The sequence below is a fragment of the Hyaena hyaena genome, unplaced genomic scaffold (genome assembly GCF_003009895.1).
Source record: "Hyaena hyaena isolate Hyena2069 unplaced genomic scaffold, ASM300989v1 scaffold_19, whole genome shotgun sequence".
Lineage (NCBI taxonomy): Eukaryota > Metazoa > Chordata > Mammalia > Carnivora > Hyaenidae > Hyaena > Hyaena hyaena.
The window spans coordinates 5,153,696-5,181,175 of NW_024080651.1; the positions used below are offsets into that span (position 1 = coordinate 5,153,696).

The following is a 27,480-nucleotide window of genomic DNA, read 5'->3' on the forward strand; positions in this document are numbered from 1 at the left end:
ATATAAAATAGTATCTTTATGATTTCAAGGTAGGGAGATTTTTTTTTAATGTTTATTATTTATTTATTTGAGAGAGATCAGGAGCAGGGGAGGGGCAGAGAGGGAGGGAGAGAGAAAATCCCAAGCAGGTTCTGTGCTATCAATGTGAGATCATGACCTGAGCCAAAATCAAAGGTCAGACACTTAACCAACTGAGCCATCTAGGCACCCCTAGAATTTATTAAAATAAGCTACAAGAGGGGCACCTTGGTGGCTCAGTCGGTTAAGCGTCTGACTTTAGCTCAGGTCATGATCTCACTGTGGGTTCGAATCCCACATTAGGCTCTGTGCTGACAGCTCAGAGCCTGGAGACTGATTCTGATTCTGTGTCTCCCTGTTTCTCTCTGCCCCTCTCCCACTCACATTCTATCTCAATCTCAAAAAGAAACATTAAAAAATATTAAAACAACAACAACAAGATGAGGGACTCCTGGGTGGCTCAGTCAGTTAAGTGTCCAACTTCAGCTCAGGTCATGATCTCACCGTCTATGGGTTCAGGGCCCATGTCGGGATCTGTGCTGACAGCTCAGAGCCTGGAGCCTGCTTTGGATTCTGTGTCTCCCTCTCTCTCTCCCCCTCCCCTGTTTGCACTGTCTGTCTCTCTCAAAAATAAATAAAAATAAAAAATAAAAATAGGTATACATTGCATATTCTTACCATATAAATGTTTTATAAATACAGTATTCTTTTGTAGCTACTCAATGTCTAATAAAAATAATTAAAACAGCAGCTTAAAGGGGGCAGGGGAACCCATATGCTTTGACAGTCCAGGTTGTGTGCCTGACAGTTGTGTGCCCCTAACCCACATTGCAGTCTATGTAACTAACTAGTGCCCCCTGGTGCTCCACTCAGGTAAGACTAGCAGACATGGCTCCATCATTAAAGCCCTAAATTAAAACAAGATGGAAATTCTTTCCACACTTTAAAGGCCATTCACCAAAACCAACAGCCAATATATTCTGCTCAACCCTAATGTGAATGTCCATCCCATCAGAAACAAGACCCAGATAATTATTCAACATTGTTTCATCATGTCAGAGGTTCTAGCTAAAGCAAAATAGCAATTAAATTGACATACTGGCAAATTTGCACCTTACATCTATTTAAAAAAAAAAAAAAAAAAACCTTCCAGAGATCATAACATAGAAAATAAATTGTTTGGTCTTCTCTATATTAACATTCAGGAATAGAGATGGAAAAAATACCCTATTCACAATATTGATAAATACAGTTATACAACACTTAGAAAAAAGAGTTATAGGACTTGTGTGAAGAAATTATAAAATCATATTGTAGGATCTAAAACGAGTCAAACAAATGAAAAACGAGTTTTTATTGTCTGGGGAGATTTAAGGTCATAAAAATGTCAATCCTCTCATAACTTACATCTAAATTTAATACAATTATAATTTAAATCCCAATGGAACTTTTTCTTTGGCAAGGATGGCAATAATTGGGTAACATGATTTTGAATTTCACTTAATGGAATACATTCTAATAATAGCCTGGAAAAGTCTTTAAAAAAAAAAAGTGAGGAAAACTGATCCATCTAGACGCTGGTGATGCTCAAAAGGACCCCACCCCTCACACCAGAATCACCTGTCCAGCAGAATGTCTTCACTGACATGTCTAAGGGGCATCTCAAGCCCACCTAGTAAAGTGGAATATAAATAATGACCAAGATGGTTCGCTTAATAAATGGGGCAAGCATAGTGAATTTCCATTTTGAAAAAGAAGCAAAGCTTGACTCTTGCCTTACCACTTAAACTAAAATGTATCCCACAGGGAGTGGACATTAACAAAAAAAAATTTTGTTTAGTATTTCTACAAAGAGTAAGAATGAAGGATGGTGATGGAGGGAAGTGGAAGGATTTTCCTAAGCATAATAGGAAACCCAAAAACCTAAAAATGTTTACCTTCCAAATGACAGTCTTACACCAAGCTAAGACAAACCAGTAGAAAATGGGCCAAGGTTGTGAAGTGCAAGAGGCCTCAGGTCCTGGGAGAGGCCGACAGGCTGGCAAGCAGGCTGGACTTTCCAAGGAAAATTACCTGGAGATGGCTATTTTAAGACATAAAACATGCAGCTTCCTTTCCAGCTCCTCTGTCTTGCAGATATAAAAGCACCACACCGCAAAGTCATCAATACAAAAATGCTTTCTGTGGTGGCTTTTAAAAAGTTGAAAAAACAACCAGGGAAAATTTTTATCTATACTCAGGCTTAATATGCAGGTGCCGGAAGTAAAAAACTAAAAAAATAAAATAAAATTTAAAAATAAAGTAAAATAAGTTAATGAAATAAAATAACCAACTTTCTGCTTGGGCTGTGGGCAGGCCATTGGATCCCCAAGGCCTTCCCCCTTGCCCTAGGATATGAAGCCCTTGGGGACAATACCCCCACCCCCACCCCCGTCCCCTTTGCTCCAGTCAGGCCATGTGTGATGGTGCTACCAGGTCCCCACATCCCCACCTTGCTGCGGCCAGCCTCAAACTTCTGCGTAAGGGCTCAACGCTTCCTCCATGCCACCTGCCCTCCACCGTGCATCTCTGGGGGTTCCAGACCCCACAGCCGGGCTCGTTTTGTCCCAGCTGCACGTGCTGGTCAGCTGCATTGTGCAGGCGCTGTTACGTGCCAGCCTCGACGGTCTGGAGAACAGGCATAGCCGTGCCCTCAGCAGACCGCAACCATTGGCAGGTTGGAAGGCCAGCGCCTGGATGGGATTGGGGCTGGGTATTGGCCGCATCTTCTGGGCCAGGTAAGAATTTGCAGCCAGTTCTGCAGGCAGCTCTCCAACCCATTTTGTATTGTGATAAAGAATTTAGACAAAGGAACAAAAAACTCTTTCCCTTCTAACAAATAGTTCTCTTCCCACCGCAGCACCCCAAACCTGATTAGTGACAGACTGGCTTAAATGGTGGGGGCATTAGGGAGGGGAGAGAGCCCAGAACTTCATTAAAGGAAAACATAAATGTAAAGGGAGGGACGGTAAGCTCAAAGTGGTGGATTAGAGCTGGCCACAGCTTCCTTGGGCAGGAGGTGGACCCACCGAATCCCATGGAAGCATCTCAGCCAAGAACAGAGGGCAAACGGGAAAGGATAGGTCTGTCAGATCCATCTACCAGTGGTCCAAGATTGCCCCAGTGGTATGAGGCCTTGGCTGGCTGCTGAGAATATCAGAGCCCCAGAACATACCATAGGTAACCTGCAGGGCAGGCCCAAAGGAGGCCAGATAGAATCCCTGCTCCTCCTTACCCTTAGGATATACTGTAACAGGCCAAATGGTTAGGCCATGAGGATGGCTATGGGTTAGGGGCACTGAGTAAGCAGTGTTATGCCTAGAGGTAGCAGGTAGGGACCAGTGAACCTTGGACACAAAGATTCGGGGTCAGGACAACAAGGTGTTTGGACCCCCATTCCAACTTTAGTCAGACCAGCACCAGATTAGTGAATATCTATATATAATGTGCCTCTGATTAACTTTCAGGTGGAGAAGACGGCCTTGAGGCTTAAATAAGCCAGGACAGGCAGTGATTTGTCTCAGACTTTGTGAGCTGCAAGTAATTTCTATAGGACCCACCAGGGTCCCGAATTAGGCCTGGCACATTGCAAGTTCCCAGATGAAAAAGGCCAGAGACTGGTCAATATTTTGGCTCATTGCTGAGTGAGATGTGCCTTGTCAGGCCCTCCCTCTGCCCAGTCTTTGTCTTGCTCACTATACAGAGGGTGACCCCATTAGTGCTGAGAACAGTCTGAGGCCTCAAATAGGGCAGCAGAGAAAGCATGTTCCCTTGGAGCTCTTGCCTCTTATGACCAAGCTGGCCATTGGCCCATTCAGGGAACCAAAAGCAATGGGGTCATTCCAAAGGAAGCCTCGAGGTTCCATCGCCAAAAAAGGCCAGAGCCCTCCAGTGGAATTCTGAGGATGTTTCAGGCACCTTGGTGACCACCCAGCAACAGGTCCCTTACAGCCTGGCCCAGCCAAAGAACCACCTTCCAACAGGGACAAGTACTCAAGAGGCACTGCCCACTCCAGTCAAGCCCTGTATTCTATGTAAATGGCAAATAAATTTGAGCTTTATCAGTTTGATTACTAATTGGCTTTTAGAGCTATGAACTCTTGGCTACCAGGCAGTCATGTAGACATGGGGAACTGGGGACCCAACAAGAGCAGCCAAAAAGTAGTGTCACTCAGATAAATATAAAGGAGGAAACAAGTTTTCCTCAACTTACTAACTCATGCCTTCCTTGAGTAAACAAATATTATCAAATCCTTGGCCTGACCTAGTTACACTAGTATTAGTAGGTAATATGGTATTGATCCTAAAGTGGAGGTTTTAATCCTAAATCCATGGGACACTTTGGGCGTGAAGCGGTCATAAAAGGTGAACATTTCCCTGACAATTTCATCCCTTTGTTTTTCATTTTTTTTGTAAACTCTTGTAGAATCCCTAACCCAGATTCAGAACTACAGCCCTGCATCAGAGACACAACTGGCCAATGAAGATGCTCAATCTTACTTAAATTAGTTCAAACCAATTCAAAAATACCTCACTTTTCACCTTTCAGATTAGTACAGGATGGAAGAGACTGCATACTGACAAGTATGGGTAGGGTGGGTGGGGAATACACTGTTGGTAGGAGTTAAAACTGGAGGTCTTTTCCAGACTGTATCTTAATATTTTTAATATTAATATCATTTGACACAGCCATTTTTCTTTGGAATTTACCTTGCATACATACAAATCTGAGTTAATACGCACATGTGTGTGAGCACGCGTGCGCACACACACTCATCATAGCCTTTTTACATAAACGTTAACCCAGCTGTAAGTAGGAGACTCTTAAATGATAGTGCATCCAAGGCAATGAAATGCTATGAGGTTGTTCTGAAGAAAAAAAGACCTATATAGGCTATTCTGAAACAGGTTCCAAGAAACACTGAGTGGGAAACAGGCAGAAACAGAATAGAGTAGATGTATTTGTATGCTCAGCATGGATATTCTTTTCAGAGATCAAGGGTGAAAGGGAGCCTTGCTTTTCATGGTCCAGCATTTTGTACTGTTTGAAATTTTTGTACTATTTGAATTCTTACTGTATGCATGCATCACTTAAAAAAATTAAAGAAAGTCCCTACTGCTCCCATTCCTTAAAAACAGTGATGCTGTACTCATTCATCTTTTTGCAGCTGTGTGCTATGGACTTTTCCTGCCACAGACCATCTAGACAACACCCTCCTCCCAAATCCTCAGACAATCCCAGGCAGGTCCCATGACAGGGAAAGGGGAGAGATGCTGCATTTTATCTTCCCACCCAGAATGACAGGAGCTCTGCCTGGGACAGGCTGCATTCAGTACAGCTGTGATTGGATTTAAACAGCAAAGTGGATGTTGAGGGGGTGGGCTGCGCCTGGGTGGCTCAGTCAGTGGAGCAGAGGTTGAGCATCCAACTCTAGATTTTGGCTTAGGTCATGATCCCAGGATTATGAGATTGAGTCCTGTGTCAGGCTCTGTGCTGGGAGTGGAGCATGCTTAAGATCCTTTCTCACTTTCCTCTGCCCTCTCCCCTGCTTGTGCTCTCTAAAATAAAAAAATAAATAAAAAAATAAAGTGCATTGTGCATTCATCAAGAAGTTCAATCTCAAATGTTTAAGAAATTCAGCATTTCTGTGGATGTTAAGGAGAGTGAAGACAGAAAAAGAAGATGGTGATGAGGAAGAATGTGAAGACATAGTGGCAGAAAGAATGAAGAGGAAAGAAGGTGCTGAATTTTACTAAGAGAAGAAAACAGACTGAGTTCAGGAGTCTCACCAAAGTTTTATAGTATTGCATTTTGATTACAGGTGTGTAAATAAAAAACTTGGATATTAACCTATGGTAAAAATGCAGAACCAACTTCCTTTTAGATTAAAACAGCAGGTTTGAGGACAAAAATGAACTACATGCTGCCTGGGATGATGAGAGAGAACTGGATGGGAAAGAAATCACCAGCTCAAGAAACCCAAGACTCAGACAATCTTCCAAAAGAAGAGACCAGGTTCTCAGTGGTATTTCCCTAAATAACCCTCCCCCCAGGGATGTGGTTTGGGGAAGCCTCAAACCCACAAGTTGAAAGTGCTTCTGGACACATGCACAAATGGGTAAAGGCTTCCCTCACCAGTGCCTCCCAGTCTTCTGCAGACTCCACAGAGCAGCATGTGGGCCACTGTTGACTTGGGGTGGGTAGATGCCAGAAACACACCAAGAAAGGTTTGAATCACAGACCAGTAGTACCAGGCCATAGTTCTTGTGCCTCTAGAAAACACCAAGTCCCCAGACAGAGAAAGGGAGAAGAAAGTTGGGGGAAATCAAACCGGAATTTTTCCAATGACCACTAAAATGAAACTCAGCAACTCTTGCCTTTGTCTTTGACCCTGAGAAGTTGCCTGAGGGACACAGCTATGTGAAGCTGTGACTAGATAGGAGGGAAGGCATGATGTACTTCCTGCAGAGTTGCCTCTGGAGTTCCTGTGGCTCAGTGACCCCCTCTCCTGTCTGAGCCAGAGCAGGGACCCAGTGGGGCCAGGTAGAGGAGAAACAGTAAAAGCAGCAGCAGCAGAAGGCTCTCCAGATTAGCCAGCACCATGTGAGGCAGCATGCTTTCTCCGGACTCTGCCAAACCCACAGACAGAGGTCACCATCAAATTAGTACAAGGGGCTTTCTCAAAAAGAATCCTTTGGAATTCAACATTCATTCAGTGTGCATCCCACCTCTGTGTGCAACCCACCAAAGTCAGATCTGTCTACTGCTCAACTGGATTCAAGTTTTTGAGGTGGGAAATCTCACTGTCCACAGTTAACTGAGGAAATCACTGCCATGGGAAGAACTTGTGTGGTGGATGAGGAGGTTGAATGGGAGGCTCTTTCTTCCCCAAGCTGTTTGGGCAATGCCACAGCCATAATGACCGACAGCTGGATGGGCTGACATTTATGTCCCTGACCTGAGACAGGAGCTGCTCGGCACTGTTTCTCTATCCTGACCTACTACCCCCAGAGGTCTTCCAGATTAGAGCCCCTGGGAAAAGCACCATTCTGGAGGGCTCTTTCCCTCCCCCACCCCTCAGATCCCAACACTGTTCACCTTATAGGAGAGACCAGCCCTGCCCCTGAGGCCTCTCCGACTTCTGGATGGCACTGGATTTACCACATCTTGAGAAGCCAGGAGCCAAGGGAAAGAGCTTGGCATCCTGGTTCTCTGCTCTTTGCCCAATAGTTACCAAAAAATGTATGGTCTCACAGCAGGTGCAGCATCTTATTTCTTTTAAAAAATAAATATTTATAAACTTAGGGAGGAAGATTCAAAGAATCAGAGTATTTTTCCCTCCAAAAGCACAAAAGTTTCATGTGAGTCAAATCAAGGTAAGTCCACCAACCCATGAACAAAACACCACCCCCCGAGGGCTCTGCCTTGAAGGGCAGAGGAGCTGATCTTTGGCTCCGAGCCTTTCAGTCCCCCTTGGTGATCAGATCCTCGATGTAGGCATCCAGCTCATCATCTGTGTTGATGTCTATGTCCTGGAATAGAAGGGAGAAGTCAGCTGGGGGCCTGAAAGTGGTGGGGGGGGCCCGCCACCTCCCCATCCTTCTTGCAGCCCATGGAGCTTGAGCCCAGAGTCTCCTCCCCTCACCCATCCACCCTGGCTGTCAGGCCTGTCCCATCTTGATCATTCTCCCCTCCTCCCCATCCTCTATGCACAGATGACGCCCAGATTTCTTGCTACTGCCCTACCTCTACCCCAGGTTCCTGGCTGTCTTAGACATGTTGCAGGCTTCTAAGACTCAGTACAGTCAAAACAGCTCAAATGCATCACCCCACCCCAGGTTGTGTCCATCTCAGTACAGACTACCACCTTCCCTCACTTGGGCTCAAGACAAACCAGAAGAATCACCGGTTTCCTTCCTTTTTCATTCAAGTATTACAAGTCTGCGTTTCTCACTGTCACCATCCAAGAATCAGGCCACCAAAATCTCTCACCCAAGTCCTGGGTTCTAACTTCCACCCCACTCCAGGCCTTCCTACAACCAACTAGATTAAATGTCTTAGGTTGCAAACTGGATTGTGCCGTAACCCTCCAGGAACATCCCACCTTGAACAGGCCCTGCCTCTTCTATAGCCCATAATTCCCTGCCTTGGGCCTCAGATCCTACTCTTATGTCTGCCCAAAGCACTCACTGCCAATCTTGTATGACTGATTCTACTCTCAGCTCAAATACCAATACCCCTGTCTCAGGCCAACCCTGAACATTCTAATTAAGTGGCCTCCCTGTGTTCCTTCTCTTTTTTTTATTTATTTCACAGCACTTCCCACCATCAATATTCTCTGTCCTTTACCACTATTGGGCCATGAGGATAGGGACCTTATTTTGCCTCTCTAGTTCACCTGATATCCACAGGACAGACACAGAGCCATGTCCTCAGTTTTCGCTGCCTGGATAAAGGACTGAGATCCTATAGGGGTACTCCCCACTTCTAGGCAACCCAATCCCATCTGGGCGTCATCTGGAAAAGCGAGAACTTCTTTGTTTTATGGCTTGGAGGATTTTCAAACCAGGCTATAAATCAGAAGGTCTAAACAACGGCAAAATTCTGATACCGTGGGTCTGGCTGGGATGAAGCCCAGGCAGCCGCACCACCTCCAGCCCTCTTGGTCAGGATGCTGTGCAGCCAGGGTTGAAACCACAGATTCCTGTGAGTGGGGAGAAGGGAGCAGGAGGTGCCCAGGCCCCCCTCCCTGAGACACCAGGTGGTCCAGCTGCAATGAGAGGGCTGCCTGGCTCACCTCCTGCACCTTTTGCAGGAGCGCCACGATGTTGGTCCTCAGCTTCTGCAGCTTTTCCTCTGTCTCTCGGAGTTTTCTCTCAGAAGTGCGCAGGCTCTCCTCGGAGGCCTTGGCCCTGGAGTCGGCACGGCTCTGGTAGGAATGGCACAGATTCTGGAGCCCCACTTCATACTGCTTGAAGTACTCTTTCTGTAAGGAGGAAACCCAGAGGGTGAGTGCATGGGCCTACAGGGTCCCCAGGGCCCCTCTAGATCCTCTAGTATCCTCACTAATATCCTCAACTGGCTCAGCTTAAGGATGTGTGAAGGGATATCCATACAAGGGACAAGTGGGCTATCTAGCTCCAGTCGGCTAGATCACGATATGATGCCCATATCGTGGGGCTGCCATGAGGATGGAGATGAGATCACCCATGTGAAGCACTCAGCAAAACGCCTTGGCAGACAGCAAGCCATTAGGAAATGTGAGGCAAGATTCTTCCATTACAGTTGGCACAAAAACGATGAGTGTCTCTCCTAGCTCAATCATATCTAACTTCACCACAGCCCTTTCAGCAGTCCATTCCAAGTCACACCCCACAATGTCAGAACCAAAAATCTTGTTCCAGAAATATTTATCAAGCACCCACCAATAGCAGATACCTCCAGATTTGTATAATATATAAGCAGCATCAGAGCTTTTACTGTCTTTCCTGAGTACCTGAAACTTCCAAAGTGTGGTACAATGATGTTAACTAGCAGTTTCTCTAGATATGAGGCTTTTCAAACTTTTACAAGGTAGCAGAAAACTTGCTTCAAAAGAAACGTTACATGAAATCTCATTAAAAAATTTGAGCAGTATCCTTTATATTTATTTTCAAAACTCAAATTTATAACATGATTTACTCATAAATCACCAATGAGAATGATAAAGCCATTTTGATGAAAATTAGTGGTCCTAGCTGACCACTGCAGTAATATCAACGCCTACATTTACATGCTTCTATAAAGATGTAGAAGTTACCTGGCATTTAGCGGTTCCTTACTGCTGTTTTCAAAACTGCTTTGCTACAAGTACTTACCTTACAATTTTAAACCAAGATAGCAAGGGAAATTTCAAGTTCTGTGTAGAAAAGAATTACCTTGGCAGCACAAATTAAGTGTTCAAGCAGGCTCCAAATATTAAAACTCAGTATACAATGTTTTGGAGCCTGTTATCTGTGTTTGTTTATTTTTTTTTAACTCTTTAACTTTCTACTACAGACTTGCACGCAGTTGTATTACTTTAAAATATAATATATATGTAAATCTAATATTTGCAGGACTTCTGAGGGCTTTATGGAACTCCTAGTCCAGCATGATGGGGAAAAGGATGATCTTTTACAAACAAACAAGAACATAATGAACTTTAGACCCTGTTTTGTCCCTGACATAAAAAAATCAGTCTGACTTATTTTAGACATTCTGGTCAACAGGCTATAGATGTGTTGGTGGTATACCTCGTTTTACAAGCATAGGCTCAGATGCTCCTGGCTGTGTTTATGGTCTGAGCAGCAGAGATCCCACTGCACCCAGACTTTGCTCTGAATCTGGCAACAACTTTAAGCCAAAAGCAACAAATCTGACCGACAAGAGGATGCTAGGTCATTTTTTCCCTATTAGCATTCTTCCCCCCCTGGAATTTGCAGACAGCACCTGCAGCCTCAACAAGGTCAAGAGTCGAGGTGTGGAGCTTTCTGGGAAGCTGCCATGAGCTCTGCCATCCTCTAGCTTCCTTGGCCTGCACCTGCCCTCTCATTTCACAGGGAAGCAATGCAGCACTGGGAGAAGGGCAAGACCCTTATCCTAAAGAAGACTGGGTTCAAATCTGGGTTCTATCACAACAGACTCTACCTCTCTGAGCCTATTTCTTCAACTCGTAACCTACTGTCTTCTTCTAAAAATAGAAGGGAGGTTAAAATCCCCATCTCTTTCCTCAAGCACACAGCTGCCATACACGGGCCCAACATCTTGAACATACAAGCCCTACAGTTTTAATTCTAGTTCTATCCTCTAGAAACTCCTCCCTAGAAAACTTAAGCTATTCCAGCCATAAAGATAGCTAACTCATTTGATGTAGACAACTCACAGATCCCATCTGTAGCCCTGGCCTTCCCACCTCTCCAAGTTTCCAGTCCCCAATCTCCAACTGCCCACTGGACATCACCAGAAATGTAGATGCCAGTACTTCCAGGCCAACACAAGTCACAGTTCATCACCTCTCTTACTCTCACTCTGTTTTCTCTCCCAGTTAATAGCTTTGTCATCACTTCCCACAGGCCTGAGACACAGGGAAGCATGTGGCCTCTGCCTACTCCCCCATCACTTGCTTCCTGTCAACAACCTCTGACACAGCCCTTTCCACAGCCAGTCCACTTTCACCACTCTGGTTCTTGTTCCTGTTCCTGCCCACTTGCTCTCACATTTTTCATCCACCTAAACACTCTTCCACCAGATACCTAAGAGGTATCCTCTTAGGACAGGGTCAGTAAACTAGAGCCCCAGGCCAAACCAGCTGCCTATTTTTATAAATAATGCTTTACTGAAACATAACAACATCCATTCCTTCAAACTGTCTTCTGTAGCTTTCATGCTGTAATAGGGGAATAGTTGCCACAAAGACTATAAAACCCACAGAGCTGAAAGTATTTGCTAACTGGCACTCTACAGAAAGTTTGTTGACCCCTGCCCTAGACGAAGTTCAGACTAACAACCCCCCTCCAAGCCCCAAACTTTTGCTGGCCCTCCACTTCACACAAGGGTTAAACCACTATGGCTAAGACCAAACATTCAAGACACACTATAACCTGGCTCAAGCCTTCTTCCCTAAATGCTCATTACACTCCTGATGCCTTGATCTGGGAATTTTCATCCCTCTGACATCTTGCTCACAAAAGTTCTCCTGCCTCAAACCTTGCCCATCACTTACACAGGCACTTGCAGAAATCCACATCTTCTTCAGACTGCTGTTCTTTCCCTCCCCAAGGCTGCCACAGCCCAACTACCTGCTTCCACAGCACTGACTGCTCTCAGTCTCGTGTCCAGCTACCTGGTAAAAATTCAGTCTCTACTGAATCTTCAGCCCCATTGAAGCAGCATTCTCTTTTGCTGCTCATTAAAAGGTCCAGCAGAGGGCCTGTGCCACAACAGCATAACACCACCCAATGCTTGCTTCCACACATCTCTACCTCCCTCTAAGAGTCAAGTTTTAGGCACTTTGAGCCTAAGTTCTTCACTATTGCTTGAGCCAAGTCTACTCTGTCTGTAACGGTAGAGAAAGAAGGGCATATTCATTGTTAAATGTAAAACCAGGCTTCTATCCATAAGTGAGGATTCAGCCCCAACATCTTATGACAGAGTGTGATCAGTTTCTGCACACCACAATCACATCCATCTAAGCTGCTTCTTTTTTTACAGTAAGTTTCTTATTCCTTTCTCTCAGGAAAAAAAAAAAAGAAAACTGGCTGAGCGATGGGGACACAGCTGAGAACTGGTAATAGGTAGCACAAAGGGGCAGCGGCATGCACAATAAAAATAATGGTTAGGCCAGACTCACCAGAGGAAATGATATTAGCTCATCTGAATTCATAGCACTCAGCTCCTTCTTGGAGATGGGGAAACTTGGAGGCAAGAAGTACCGTAAACAATTCCTGAAGAAAGAAAGTGGGGACAGGAATTCAGAATAGCAAGAACAAGGTGGAGAACTACTGCTAGCCCCAGAGTGGGAAGACACACGCACCGGAGGATCTGAACGAGCAGGTCAATGGTCTCGTGGTTGGTGCTGGGAGCAGTGGTGTCAGGCTCTATGCGGATACAGTCAGAAGTGGAGGGCTCTGCCATGGCTACAGCCTGCTGGGCCACCACCACCTCCTCTTCCTCTTCTTCCTCTTCCTCCTCTTCCTCCCCGCCCTCCTGCTGAGTGTCGGGGCTCTGGTACTCCGGAGAAGGGGGCTTCATCAGCCGCACATCCTCACTGCCTTTCTCCACCCTAGGAGGCACACAGCATTATGTATGTCCCAGGCTCCCAGGATGGGCTGCCTGCAGGGATGCTAGGGATATACCCACTCTCCCCCCACCCCGGCCCCCCCCCCCCCCCCGGGCCTGGCCAACTCTGTCAGCCTCTGGAAAGGGGCATTACCAGCGGTCTCTCGGAGTGGTGTCTGTGGGCACATAGTCAAACTTCACCTTCCACCGCACCACATGCTTGCCCACCTCCACAGCTGTGACACGGCCTGTATACCACTCCCTGTTCACACGCACCTCTACGTGCAACCCTTTATCTGAGACAATGAGAATGGAGTGGGTGTCAGAAAACTATAGAGTCCCCCCACTCAGCCAGGGTCACCCTGAGAGAGGCAGCCCCAGGAGTTGCAGGGACCAGAATCCCTAGATGCTTGCCCATACTTTTCCAGGAACATGCAGCCCAGCCACCCTAGTCTCCTTCCCCATCTACCATGAAGGTACCAAAGAGCAGCACGATAAGTGACTGCTAGAGGTGTAAGCCAAGAAATCTGTGCTAAAAATACACATAAGGGAGTGTTTTCTTCAGACATCTTCTTGGGATCAGACTTAGAACCACTGCTGCACAAAAGCCCAGAGCCAGGAAAGCCTCCAAGAGCCTTTAAGATAAGCTGTTGCTGGCTGAGAGCTCCCAATACCTCTTCCCCCACAGGCTATTAGGAACCTTCCCAAACCCACCTTTCTGAGCCCTCTTAAGGTCTGCTGGGTCCTCTTCCCCAGCACTGTCTGAGAGCTGAAAGGAAAACAGTCTATTAGACGCATTCCCAATGCCCCTGAAGAGGAGATTTTTTTTATGACTGGCCACCCAAGGTCATCAGCTGTCACCTCATATTGTATTATATGGTTGTTTAAATCTCCATGCCTCACCAAGAGCTGCTCTCTAAATCACTACCTTGAGTATCTACCCTTCTGCCATCTTAATAAACAAGATAGCACGCGAAGGACAGAAAGTCACAGACACAGGGAAGCAAAAGAGTTTCAAGCCTTCTTCATCTGTGTATGATCTCCAGCCTGTGATTAGAGTCAAAAGCCAGTCTCACTCAGAAGCCTACCTGACATCATGTCTCTAAGTCATCTGCATGACTAAGAGTTCTACAGAGATGAACTGGGTTTCTGGAAAGGTGAGGTCACAAAACAGAAACAGAGCTGGTACAGACTGCAACTCTGGGGAAGGAGGTTCTAACCTCACCTGGGACCACCTACCTCATTCAAGTCCTTCTTTTCCTCCTTCACAGCAAACTTGCCCCGCTTAGACCTCTCTTTCCTCCTCTCAGCCTCTTCCTCAGCTTCTTCCTCATCAGAAACCCCGAGAGTCCGTTTCCGACTAGGAGTGGTCTACAGCAACAGGAGAGGGAATATGAGGGGTCCTGTCAGCCCTTGAGGTGCAGGAGGATTTTATCTGGCCTAAAGGAGCTGTTCTGCTTCTATGCTTCTCAGTCCCCTGAAGGCTGAGCCTCCCCTGACTCAGTAACCCTCCCCTGTTACTCAGTACACAGCAACCTCCTAGTCCCTGTGCCCACGAGGACCTTTGCTCAAAGCTGTTGTAGGGGGAGGCTCTCAGTTCACTTCTCTCTTAGCCTGCCTGGCCAGCCAGCTGTGATATCCCTGAAACATACTGACCATTTGCTGCAGGCCACCAATGCTGTCACCACGCTGCCAACCTACGCCCAAGGCATAGAAGCTGATGGAGGTGACTCAAATTTATGGTAGACCAAAATTCAAAGGGAGCAGTGAAGAGCTCCCCTCAACTATTTAAACTCCTCCTGAGGAGCAACGGAAAGTTCCCCCAGTACAGCTTTGACAAAGCCTGATTCCACTCCTACACCACTGAAGGTAAGTTCAGGTTGGAAAAGCATCTCACTGGAGAGAGTTTACTAGGTGGCTCTGGCTTCTTGACCACTGGAGTCTTGATGGCTCTGGGAGCAGGAACCTCCCGAGTGCTCTTGGAGTTAGGCAGCAGGGACGGTGATAGTGGCTGCACCATGGGGGTGGGCCGGGGTGCAGTCTTGAGCGGAGTGTTAGCAGGCTTCCGGGGTGCCTCCGGTGGTTGGAGCAGCCTGGATGTACTGGCCTCCTCCCGGGCTGCCAGGGAAGAAGGCTTTGGGGTGCTGCTGATGACAGGAGCCTTTCGGGGCTGGCTGGCTGGCCTAGGAGCTTGCAAGGAAGGAGGTCTGCTTGGGGCATTCTTGATGACAGCAGGCAAAGGAGGTGACCGAGGTCGCTGAGGTCTACGTGCAGGTTCCTAAAAGAGACCCAGAGAAACTGAGAATACTGATCCTAGCATGAGACACCTAAGGAAAAGCCACTCCATTGTGCCTGGGCTTTACCTCAGTGGAAGGTCTGGTGGTCACTTCCAAAGGCAATTTCTTCAGGTCAGCTTGGGAACGGATAGGTGTGGTTTTCTGCACAGGAAACATGATGATGAGGTTGTTTGCATATCTTGATATACTCAAATAAAACTCTCTGAATCCCTACTATGTGTCTGGGACAGTGGTCAAACAAAAAAGAAAACCTAGGCCTGTTATAAAACTCCATACTATTAGAAAACTCCATTCTCACTGGGGAAACAAAAAATAAAAAACACTAAACCATCAGCAAACTACAGGATTCTATGTGTGATTAATCTAGCATTGGAGAAACCAGAAAAAAAGTGTCAATGGACTAAATTCCCGTAAAAGAAGCCAGAAAAAGGAGGAAAAGCCTGATGGACAAGACCAGAATGGACAAGTAAGATTCAGCAGACAGGGAGGCATGTAGAAGACATCCAAGTTAGTGGTGACCATCTGCACAGACAGAGAAGCCAGAAAAAAAAAGCTTTTATAATAAATACAATAAAGGATTAATACCACAAAGATATCTCAAAAACCTGACAATTAAGAAAAAAAATATAATAAACAATTCTGAAAAAAACAGAGAAGTAAAAACTTGTCCAATTTAGAAACATGAAAGAAATTCTAATTATAAGATGCATATCTTTGCCTGTCAAATGTGCAAAAAATACCTTAAAATAAATGTCCTGCTTGTAAAAAAAAACCAGAAATTAACACATCTTCTGGAAGAGAATTTGGAAGCAGTTATAAAAAGCCATAGAATTTTACAAACCCTTTTATTATCTGAAATTCACTTTTGGAAAATTATCCCAAGAAAATTGTGTGATTAAAAAAAGTGTGTGTGTCATGACATACATATATACACACTTATATCATGACCTCTATATTTATAAAAATACATATTTATGTCTATGTAGTCAATCATAAAAAGTTAGAAGGATATGTTAGTTAATGGTTGTTTTACCTCTGTGGTAGGATATTTATTTTCTGACCACTTTGGAATATACAAAATAAGACAGTTTTCTTTTTTAAAATGATCATCATGAGTGCTCGCTTCGGCAGCACATATACTAAAATTGGAACGATACAGAGAAGATTAGCATGGCCCCTGCGCAAGGATGACACGCAAATTCGTGAAGCGTTCCATATTTTTGTTCATAGCAGCCCTCTCCACAATAGCTAAAACATGGAAAGAGCCTAAGTGTCCATCAACAGACAAATGGATCAAGAAGATGTGGTTTATCTATACCATGGAATACTACATGGCAATGAGAAACAATGAAATCTGGCCATGTGTAGCAACATGGATGGACCTTGAGGGTGTTATGCTGAGCAAAATAAGTCAGGCAGAGAAGGACAAATACCATATGTTTGCACGTATAGGAGGATTAGGAGGAACTTGACGGAGGACCAAGGGGGAGAAGAAGGGCGGAAATGGTGGGGGAAAGGGAGAGAGGCAAACCATGAGAGACTCTTGAATGCTGACAAAAACTGAGGACTGATGGATGTGGGGGGGGGGGGGGGAGGGGCATGAAGGAGGGCACTTTGGGGATGAGCACTGAGTGTTATGTAAAAACTAATTTGACAATAAACTATTTGTAAAAAATAAAAAAATAAAAAAAAAAATAAAATAAAATAAAAAAAAAAAAAAAAAAAAAAAAATGATCATCATGAAAAAAACTAAAAAGCAAAAATAAGGGCTGGGTGCCTGGATGGCTCAGTAGGTTAAGTGTCTGACTTTGGCTCAGGTCATGATCTCACGGTTGTGGATTCAAGCCCTGAAAAGGGCTCTGCATTGATAGCTCATAGCCTGGAGCCTGCTTCAGATTCTGTCTGTCTGTCTGTCTGTCTCTCTCTCTCTTTGCCCCTCCCGAACTTGTACATGCTCTCTCACACACTCTCTCCCTCAAAATTAAACAAACACTTAAAAAAATTTTTTTAAACGATTATCATGGTCTACCCGAGAACCAGTGAGCCACTGAGGGTTCCTGTCCCGTCCCAGACAGATCCCTCATACAGGCTTGGCTCCTGCCCATTGCCCATGACCCATGCACCTGCAGGGCCTCTAGCTTCTCCTGCTGTTGGCGAATTTTCTCTGTCAGCTGCTTCTGCTTCTCTTCTTGTGTCTTCAGGTCCTTTCTGAATGTCCCCAGGGGAACCTTCTGCTTCTGTTCAGAAGCCTCACATCTGTTGAGAAAAGGTTGTAAGACGGTTGTGGCAAAATAGGGCTCTAGTATCATCTGGGTGGCTCAATCAGTTAAGCATCCAATTCTTGATTTCGGCTCAGGTCATAATCTCATGGTTCATGAGCTCAAGCCCTGAGTTGGGCTCTGCTGGGATTCTTTCTCCTCCTCCCTCTCTGCCCCTCCCCCTGGCTCCTGCTTTCTCTCTCTCAAAATAAATAAACTTAAGAAGAAAAAAAAAACAGGGTTCTAAGTAGGACATGGTTCTTCCTCCTCAGCCAGCCCATTCTCTCACCACAGTATAACAACCTCAGGGTTCCCAAATGTATAGAATTAATACTCACTGCAGGACCAACATGTATTCTTATTTCCAGGGCACTTATTATTTGCAGCAAGACAGAAATATGAGGATATCAGCAATGACCTCAGATGCACGAGTTATTTACCCACAGGTTGGAAAGAATATAGTGGAAGAGAGAGGAGATACCCACAATCCCCTTGTTAAAGCAAGTGCTCACCGGTCCTGCTCAGGATCAGGGTTCATGGAGCAAACCCAGGTGTCAGGGTAATCTTTTTCCACAGAACTCAGCTGGAAGGGGAGGGTTCGCCACTTCAGACATAAATCTGTGACACAGAAAACACCACAACAAACATCAACCAAACCCGACAATAACTGTGTGTAAGCAGGTTCCTCCCAAGCAGCCACAAGGCAAAGATACCCCCAACTTTCCAGGCAAAGATCTTCACTCTGGCTTCAACTCTGCCTTCCTTGCAGAATAGTAATTCTTCTCAGGGACAGTAATTCCAGCAAGAATAGATACTTTATATCATGGACTTTCAAGGCTCCCAGCCCCTCTCCCTCCAACAGGATCCTAGCTCAGTTATTACTCACACTGTTAACAATGTGGTACCAAACCAAATGAAGTCTGACAGGTTAGACACCTTCTGCCTCATTCAGGAGGGACAGGTGGGACTTGGCACAGCCCCGAGGCTGAGCTCCCAGGGCCATCACCAAACAGACATCCCCAGTGGGACCAAAAGTCCAAGAATGTCAGTCAAGTCAGGCCAGCAAGAGTACAGAGAAAAAAGGGTCATGGACTATATTATAGGAGAGAGTCAAAAGGGGGTTCCGATCACTAGCTCACCACACTGGATGGTGGTTGGGATTTCCATAGCTCTCCGGCGCTTATAACGTAGCTCACTAGATGGGGGCTGGTTCCAGTTGGCAGAGAGGTAACCAAACTCATCCCAGAACTTGATGATTCCCCTCTGGGCTAGAAAGCAAACACCCACACATCATATTAGGAGTCAGTCTCTCACTCTTCCTAAATTCACACCCTTGGGTGCTAAGAGTATCCTAACGTTGGAAGTGAACAGAAAGGGAATTACCAATGGCAATGTCCTTCCAGTACTGTGCCAGATGCTCCCCCATCGCCCGCAGCAGATGCCGGTACTCCTTGGCATCAGCAAAGTCCTGCTTGTTGTGTGTAGGTTCCAGGACCAGGTAGGGTACATCAACAACCCCAACAACTCCACCACATGCCCTGCATGGAAAAAGAAGACATAGCTCTGTCACCCCATTGGCCAAAACCCTCCCTGCCATCTGCCCTGGGCTGAAAAGCTCTCCTTGGGGAATACTCACATGCCTCCTTCCAGCTGTGGGCCCACTTTCTCATACATCTTGATCAGGCGGCTACAGTTATAGATGAACATGCCATCCAGGTCCCGGTGTTCAATGTTGACCCCAAAAACAAAATTCAGTTCCTTAGGTTCTTTAAGTGCTCTGAGAAAACACAAGATAAATTCAAGCAGATCAACCCATTAACACACAAACACCATGGTGTTTAAGATATGTTAGCTTATGCTTAAAACTTGAGACATGTTAAGCAAAAAGTTCTGCATTTCCATTCAATGTGTAACCTGTTAGATTTGGTGCAGATATGTGCAGTGCAGTGACTCTAAGCATCTCAAATTAAAAGCATATGACTTTGGCTTCTGGTAACAAAACAGGGATGGATTTAAGTATAAATGGGATACTGTAAAGTGGCTACAAATTGCTGCAAAGATAGTTACATGGTGGACCAAACATAAGGTTTTACCTACTCTACTACTGTGATAGTAATTAATTTTGAAAAGACAAAAATTCACCAGTAAAATGAACGTGTATGTGAGAGAAGAGACTATCATGTGATACAGGTCAACAAAATCATGGAGCTGGAAAGCAGATGGATGGAGCAATGAACTGACTCAGAAGAAACCTGAAATTGATGCCTGTGATAGGAATGCCATGAAGCTCCAGACATAAGGTGGGAGGTGAAGATAATCAAATGAGCCAGGACAAGTGCCCATTCCAGATGAAAAAGGTCCAAAACTCAATTTACAGTATTATTCCACATATGTAACCACATAAAAAATATTAAGAAAAGATATTACGAGATAATACAAATAAATGACAGTTTTAAAATCCTATTTCTTTTTTTTTTTTTTAATATTTTTATTTATTTCTAGGAGAGAGACACAGCGTGAGCAGGGGAGGGTCAGAGAGAGAGGGAGTCACAGACTAAAACAGGCTCCAGGCTCTGAGCTGGCAGTCAGCACAGAGCCCGACGCGGGGCTCGAACCCACGAACCGCAAGATCATGACCTAAGTGAAAGTCGGACGCTTAACCGACTAAGCCACCCAGGCGCCCCTTAAAATCCTATTTCTTAAATGATCTGTGCTATACAAGTTTTATACAATGAGCACTTTACACATCCTTTAAATAAAAAAGGAAAAAAAAAGGATGGGAGAAACAAGAGAAGGAAAGATAGAGAAGAGAGTGAGGGGAAAACAAAAAAGGAAAGAAAGGGAGGAAGGAAGAAAGGAAAGAAAGGGAGTTGCCAGGAAAGAATGTTTGGTGTTCAATTCCAGGGATTGGCCCTGACCTGCCTTTTCCTACCTCAGCCAAAAAACCTGCAATGTATTTGGGATCACAACATTAATAGCTTTCCAAAGCAATCTTTGTGACAAAATGGCAACCTCACTCTGGAGGGGGAAGGATGCCTCAAGCTCTTTGTCAATAACAAGTACGAAAGCTACAGAATTAAAAACAAAAAACAAAAGCCATCCCTGGCACTCACCGCTGCTTGGCCTCCTTGATCCGCTTCTTCACATCAGCTTCTCTGCGCAGGGTAATGGCTGTGTTCTGGACCTGCCGCAACATTACCTGCAAATGTACATTGGCACCAAGTGAGGGAGGAGGGGCTCTGGGCCACAGCAGGCAATATTTTAACAAACATCTAAAACTTCCTAAAATCACAGGAATGCAAAACCACACTCAGAGAGTCACTTCTTTCTACAGAAAAAATGGCCTTGATGAGGACAAACTCAAAAGCTGTGTTTCATTTGATCAGGCTCACTCATGTGAAGGAGGAAACACCCTCAACTGAAATAATAGTCCACAGATATGTGTATCAGACAGGGAGGGTAGAAAACTGCTCAGACTCTCACTACTGCATGTGACCTGACCCAGGGCAAGTGACTATCTTATCTTCACTTCAATCTTCCTTTCTATAAACTGAGAATACTAACAGTATCCACTTCATAGAATACTAACAGTATCCACTTCGTATCATTGTCAGGATGTTGAAATGATTAGCCAAGATTCTGCCATATAGTATGTTCAACAGTGATTATAGAAACATTATAACATCCCATTTTGCAGCATTAGGGCAAGGAGTTCATAACTAGCTTGGGGCTGAGCCAGCCAGCTCTGGGATCCTAATGCTAGACACACTGGACAACAGCTGTTCAGATCTAGGGGCCTTACCCTGGAGTCCCGTGTGAGGTCTCCACCTAGGCGAACTTCTAACGTCCGAGCTTTGCTCTCTGCCTCCCGTGCCTTCTCCTCAGCTAAAACCCAGAAGAAATCACGATAAATAATTCGAAGGTTCGAAACTCTTAGTAATCCTTCCTGAATCCCACAGTGTAGCACCTGCTGGACAAAATGTGTGTGCACTGTCAAGGAATAGGAGAGCTGGGAAAGCAACCTCCCTGCCTGGAATGCAGAGTCTGTGCAAAAAGGAACATCCTTTTGTCTGGAGAACCCAAACAAAACAGGCACTATTTATACTTGAGACATGCTTTTTCAACTCTACCAATGAATCAGAACAGGTCAAAAACTGCCCAAGGCAACCAGAGTTATAGCCTCAGCAGGAGCTGGAAGTTATCAAAGTGCTCAGCCAATCACTCTCCATCAAGCAGCCCAGAAGCCCTATCAATGATTTTGCCCTGGAGCCAGGAAAATCAGTTTCACAAGTATTTGGGCCAGAGGATAGTTAAGACACTTCACTCTGGGCAAGCTGAAGAGTTGATACTGTTTTAGAGAAGTCCCTATAAATGGTTGATGAAGAGAAAGTAAAGTCTAGGAAGAAAAACTGCTGAGAGGTTTTTTTTTTTTAATGTTTTTATTTATTTCTAGGAGAGAGAGAGAGACAGCGTGAGCAGGGGAGGGTCAGAGAGAGAGGGAGTCACAGACTCTGAAACAGGCTTCAGGCTCTGAGCTGGCAGTCAGCACAGAGCCCGACGCGGGGCTCGAACCCACGAACCACGAGATCATGACCTAAGCGAAAGTCGAACGCTTAACCGACTAAGCCACCCAGGCGCCCCAAAAACTGCTGAGAGGTTTGGCATGTATGGGGAGGTACAAGAGGAATCAGACCAGTGGTTCAGAAGAACAACCTGGTCCTGGGTGCTGGATGGAGCTTTTTTGGATCCTGCTTTGGCCACAAGCATACCCCAGACAACCCCAACCTGACTCCTCCTGCCCAGGGGGGCATTACCAATCCGTGCCACATGCTCAGCTTTCTTCACCTCCTGCTCTGCACGAGTCTTGAAACGGCTTGATGTATACTTGTACATCCTGAACAGGGGAAAAAGCAACCTGAAGGCCCAAGCAGCACTGGGGTAGGGCAGCAACCTGAGCAACTCAGGAAGTACCCTGCCTTCCTGCCTCCTCCAAGGCTGCACCGATAATGAGTCAAAAACAAACTTATTTTAGCAAAAAGACTAAATTGCTTATTCCACTGGCCCCTTGATCCATCTCTGATTAGCAACCCCACTACTCACCAGGTGTGTCATTAATCTCACAGCAGAAACAAATCTCAGCAATCAGCCAGAGCCTTTGCTCTCCCGTGTAGTGTCTAAAGGCCCCTTGGACCTGAAGCTGAGAGGCTCAGACAGTTCACTGTGCCAGGCAGGGTACCCTCCATGTCAGAGAAGGCACTCACAAACGAGCTTCACCAGTCAACCTCCATAGCTCGTCAACCATCTGTGTCCCTCCCTTAGGACTCAGATGTTTCTACATGGTAAATCATAAGCAGCTTAAAGGCCCAAATGCAATCAACACTGTCAGAGCCTCTTATCATCATTCCTAGCATCACTCCAACAATGCCCCAGAGAAACACACCCTAAGGCCCCATTCTCAGTTCAAGGGAAACAGCAGACCAGGGTCAGCAGGCCCCTACCTGGGCTTATACAGGCAGCAGGAGAGCCTCTTGGTCTGTACCTTGTGCCCGTGAATGAAGATCCGCATCCGGGGATCAATATAGAGCACGGCAGCATAGGCGCGAAAGGAGCGCCGCTCTGGCTTCCTAGAGGTGGCAGGAACAGAGGAGTGCTATCACCCACCCCACAACCAGCTTGACCAGAAGTAAGGTAGGAGAGCCCGTCTGCAGGCCATTCACCTTTCTACCTCACATCTTGGTTTCTCTCATCATCCTGAAGCACTGCTCCCTCAGTGTGGGCACCACACCCCTCACATCTCCAGCACAGGCACTCCACAGACACCTGACCCAGCCTACCACTGGCCCCACCACAGACCCAGCATATCCTCTCCCCTCTCTAGACCTTGGTTTCTTCTGTCAAATCATGGAATTGGGGTAAGAAAGTATTAATTTTTTCTTTTGGCTTAGCTGAGGAGCTGCTGTCCTATTCATCCTTCTGCTTGTGGCAGGAAGACATAGGTGTGCTCAGCTTCATCAACTCCAATACTCGGAAATTCAGGGAATGAACTTTCCCCCTCTCCCTGAGGTCACCTCCAGAGCTTTCCCTCCCTGAAAAAATGAACACCAGTTCCAAGCCTTCCCTCCCTTCCCAGCCACACTCACGTGCCCTCTGGGGAAGTCTCTGCCATCTGGATATCTCTTGGATTTGAGATTATATCTAGCTCTGGCTCTCCATTATCCATGAGTTTGAGATTGAAAATGATCACCAATGTTCCTGGGAAAAAAAACCTTTCGTTCTCCAGGTGTCCCGCCACCAATCCCCACACCCCTCATGGCTCTGGAGCTCCTGGATTCTAGGGGCTGCAGACTCAAAGCCTACTTACCACTGTCCCCAGGAATCTTCAAGAACTGAGACATAACTTCCTCTTCATTGCGGAAGGGAGAGTACTTATAGATGAGCTCTGTCTCAATGGCAAACTTCTCCACGTTGTCTGTCACAGGATCCCGGGTCCGAGCATTCCAGGTGGGCAATGGGACTATCACCTTTGGAGTAAGCACGGGCAGACACTTTGAGGGAGGACCCAGGACAGCTTTCCCCTAAAATGTGCATCCATCTCATCCCTCTCCACAGTGGCTCCACATTGCCCCAGTGGTGAGGTCTATGCTTTACAGCCTGGCACCAGAGGCTCTGTGGCTTTTGCCCCTTCCCCTTCCTAAGACTCAACCTCACAGCACTAGGTCCTCTGGGATGCACTGATTTATGCCATGGGGGTCTCTGCATGAGCAGTGCTTTGCTTGTGATGCCCCTGGCCATCTTCCTAATCTGCTAATAATTCTATTCTTTCTACTATCAAAAAGATATTTCTAATTATCTAGTAAATCCAAAGATATATATAAACTTACAACTCAGCAATTCCATTCCCAGGTTATATCCTAGCAGAAACTTCTGCATTTATGTGCCAGCAAACATGTAAGAGTAACACAAATATCCAATACAGAATGGACAAATTACACTGTTGTATATTTTTACAATGGAATACTGCATAGCGATGACAATGAACAAACTAACAATCTAACAGCTACTAGCATCAATATGGATGGATCTCAAAAATGTTACGTGAAAAAGACAAAATAGAAAAAAAAAACTATGGTAGAAACCCACTTATATAAAAGTCAGAAACAGACTAAACTATTATTCAAAAATGCATACACCCAATACAGGTGACAAAACTATAAAGAAAAACAAGGAAATGATCATCACAAAACCTACCTGAAGGCAGTTCCTTCAGAGGTGCAATAAGGAATATGACTGGTGAGGGGCACCCTGGGAACTCCTAGTATCAGTCTATCATGGCAGCTATTGTGTTCCCTTTATAATTATTCTCCCAACTGTACACGTATTTTAATATACTCTTCCATATTACGGAATTTAATCTTATGTTTATTTTTTTTAAATCCTACCCTTATCAACTGTACCTCAATAAAACTAAGGAGGAAAATCTTACTCTTTCTTCTAAAACCCTATCTTCAAGTGCCACTCCCAAAGGCTTAGATCTACTCCTCCCCCAGCCAACTGCCCAAGAGAGCCTGGTGGATGGCTGACTGCTTGATTCCGTCTGTAGAGCCAAACAGTCAAGATGCCTCAAAGGTTCAAATCAAATGGCCCCCCTGAGGAAAAAGGGACACTGTATTTTAACAAGTGCAAGGGTGATAAACTGTTGAAGTCTGGGAGAGATTTTACTGGTTTCTAAGAAGCTTAATGCCTGATGGTATTCATCCCTAGAGCTGGTCTGTACACATTCCTAACCAGCCAAAAATGATCTTATTTTGAAATCTTGGCTGAGTTTGCACTAGAGTACAATCCAAAATAGTGACCTTCTAGCACCAAGTAAGGAAAAAATTTCAACCTAGCTTTCTCACCAGGGCAACTGAGTTCCATTTGTGTTCTGTGAATCTGTGCTTCACTCTGCAACTCGCATTTTTCACAGCAGCCCCAGGTGACAAGAGCTTTTTGGGGGGGGGGGGGACGGCAATAACATTACTTTAAACTGCATCCACTTCCACTGGCACCCATCCCTGCCATCGGGACACTTCTTTAGTTTCAATGTCACCACTCTCCTGGTTTTCCTCCTACCCATCTGGCCATTCCTGTCTTTCTTGCCACTTTCTCCTCTTCCTACACTATAAATGTTACCATCCCTGCAATCCCAGGTCCTCTTCTCACTCTGCACGCTCCTTTAGGTGAGCTCATCTGCTACCAAGGATTCCAGAGCCCAGGCCTGCCCTTAAGCTCTGGACCCAGACTTAACTTTGTGTGTCTAGGAAAAAACTTGAATTCTTCACCAAAGACTAAAGGAAGAGGATGCCTCTCTCTCCCATTCTTCACCAACTCCAAACAGGCCACCATGCCCCAGGTGCCACATCAGAACCTGCATCATTCATGAGCCTCCTTCCCCTTTCTGCTCGTCAAACATCAGATTTGTGGGCCCATGTGCTAAAGAGATGATAATTCTTCCTAGATTCTTACCTACCTGCTCTGGCTCTGCCAGGCTACACAGAGCCAGGGCACCTCAACTAGTTTACTCCAACACTTCTATCTTTCCAATCTTACCACCACACAACCACCAAACTGACCTTTTTAAAAGATATACTGATACTGCCACACCCTTGTTTAAAATCCCTTTGAAGGTTGCTGTTAAGTAAAGCATTGCACACTCACCAAGACCCTGAGGTCAAGCCTGACTGGCCCTCCCTGCTCTCTAGAGGTCACCACCTTTCTTCAGGTGGCACTTCTGCCAAGTCCCTTCCCACAAGGGAACGTGGTAACCTTGAACAGATGATTTCCATGGACTTCACCACTCTCCTCCTACCACCCACAGTCCATTAGGAAACATTCCTGAAAATCGCAGTATGGGCAAAAGTTCTCCTGCCCTATGTTCTTCCAGGAGCCTGCTCTTTCCAGCCACAGCACCTCTCTCACTCCATGTATGATGGGTGAACTGACACAGTGCACCAAAAAGGCAAATACATGCACTGGCTTGCCAAGGAAAGGCAGTGGAAAAAGACAGCCTTTCATTTCCAACATGAACTAATTTGCTATGATTTAGGCTCACATCCAAACAGGGCCAGCACAAAGTTAATCACAGCTAACCAACAGAAATTAATCAGATTGAAAACCTGACCAAACCTTCACCCATCTATTTTTGCAACAGTCATGGATTTCTCTCTGCAAACCCTCTCAGAACCCTCTCTAAAGCTCTGGTCACCACTTCTTACACATGAAAGGAGGTAAGAGTCCAGTCTGAGGCTGGGAAGACTGAGATTCCCAACATGGCAAAGCACAGATCTCACCAGACCAGCAGATATCTGATATCTGAACCACCAGGCCACAAAGAAAATCAACTGAGCATAGGTTTAGCTTACATAGTTAATTACCAAAATGTTTTAAAATCAGAATATTCTAGATTCATTAGGACTTCCAGCATAGCAATGATGAGCTGGGGTTATGTGTCATCTGCCATTTAGCAAAGAACTTACAACGATTTCCATATACTCACCACCTGCTTCACTATCTACCCAGGCCCTACAGGTATCTGACTTGTACCTTCTGATACAGATGATTAAAGGAACATATTTCTTCAAAAGGAAAATACATTCATAGCGCATTCCACAAAATCACCATCATACAGGAAAGACTATGCTATTTCTATTATTGGTTTCTATTATTGCAGCCTGTAGTCTCCACCCATAGCTATGAAGCCAAAACACTCTCCTTGATAAAACAATTCTCCATATTGACGTTCTGCCAGAATGAATTCAGGCTGCAGCTCTAATGAAGGTACAAATCCTTGGTTCCTGCCATTTGATGACCTCCTTCTTAAGAACAGGACAACTGTTCTCTGAAGATTTGAGATTTTACCTTCTTTCAACCAATTCATCCAACCAGCTAATCCAGTAACAGGGGTGTGGCTGCAATCCTGCAACTCCAATGAGCCCAACATCGATGGCAAATGACCTACAGAAAGACCCTGGGCAGATCTAGGAAATATTTGTTTGCTTGTTTTTAACGTTTATTTTTGAGAGAGAGAAAG

General features: G+C 45.4%; 1 protein-coding gene and 1 non-coding gene across 6 annotated transcripts in view; one reads left to right on the forward strand and one right to left on the reverse strand.

Moving 5' to 3' along the window:
• Positions 1-5,849: 5,849 nt before the first annotated feature.
• The window catches only part of MORC2 (MORC family CW-type zinc finger 2), a 43,810-nt gene continuing 22,179 nt past the window's right edge, over positions 5,850-27,480 (reverse strand). Inside the window, exons 7-27 of one of the 5 annotated variants that reach the window (XM_039225655.1) lie at positions 23,773-23,932; positions 23,552-23,663; positions 22,910-23,035; positions 22,226-22,305; positions 21,214-21,296; positions 20,525-20,610; positions 19,048-19,188; positions 18,795-18,949; positions 18,551-18,679; positions 17,924-18,029; positions 17,277-17,409; positions 15,220-15,294; positions 14,754-15,134; positions 14,096-14,227; positions 13,571-13,625; positions 13,011-13,152; positions 12,612-12,860; positions 12,429-12,522; positions 8,865-9,044; positions 8,670-8,732; positions 5,850-7,590 (exon numbers count right to left, since the gene is read on the reverse strand). In XM_039225655.1, the coding sequence (XP_039081586.1) occupies positions 7,522-7,590; positions 8,670-8,732; positions 8,865-9,044; positions 12,429-12,522; positions 12,612-12,860; positions 13,011-13,152; positions 13,571-13,625; positions 14,096-14,227; positions 14,754-15,134; positions 15,220-15,294; positions 17,277-17,409; positions 17,924-18,029; positions 18,551-18,679; positions 18,795-18,949; positions 19,048-19,188; positions 20,525-20,610; positions 21,214-21,296; positions 22,226-22,305; positions 22,910-23,035; positions 23,552-23,663; positions 23,773-23,932 (2,751 nt within the window). In that variant the 3' untranslated portion in view covers positions 5,850-7,521. Of the gene's footprint in view, positions 7,591-8,669; positions 8,763-8,855; positions 9,045-12,428; positions 12,523-12,611; positions 12,861-13,010; positions 13,153-13,570; positions 13,626-14,095; positions 14,228-14,753; positions 15,135-15,219; positions 15,295-17,276; positions 17,410-17,923; positions 18,030-18,550; positions 18,680-18,794; positions 18,950-19,047; positions 19,189-20,524; positions 20,611-21,213; positions 21,297-22,225; positions 22,306-22,909; positions 23,036-23,551; positions 23,664-23,772; positions 23,933-27,480 lie in introns of all 5 variants that reach the window. The other 4 variants (XM_039225651.1, XM_039225646.1, XM_039225667.1 and 1 more) reach the window with 4 other exon arrangements.
• Positions 16,269-16,375, forward strand: LOC120227912. The gene has a single exon (XR_005527367.1). It is a non-coding gene; the product is annotated as a U6 spliceosomal RNA (small nuclear RNA).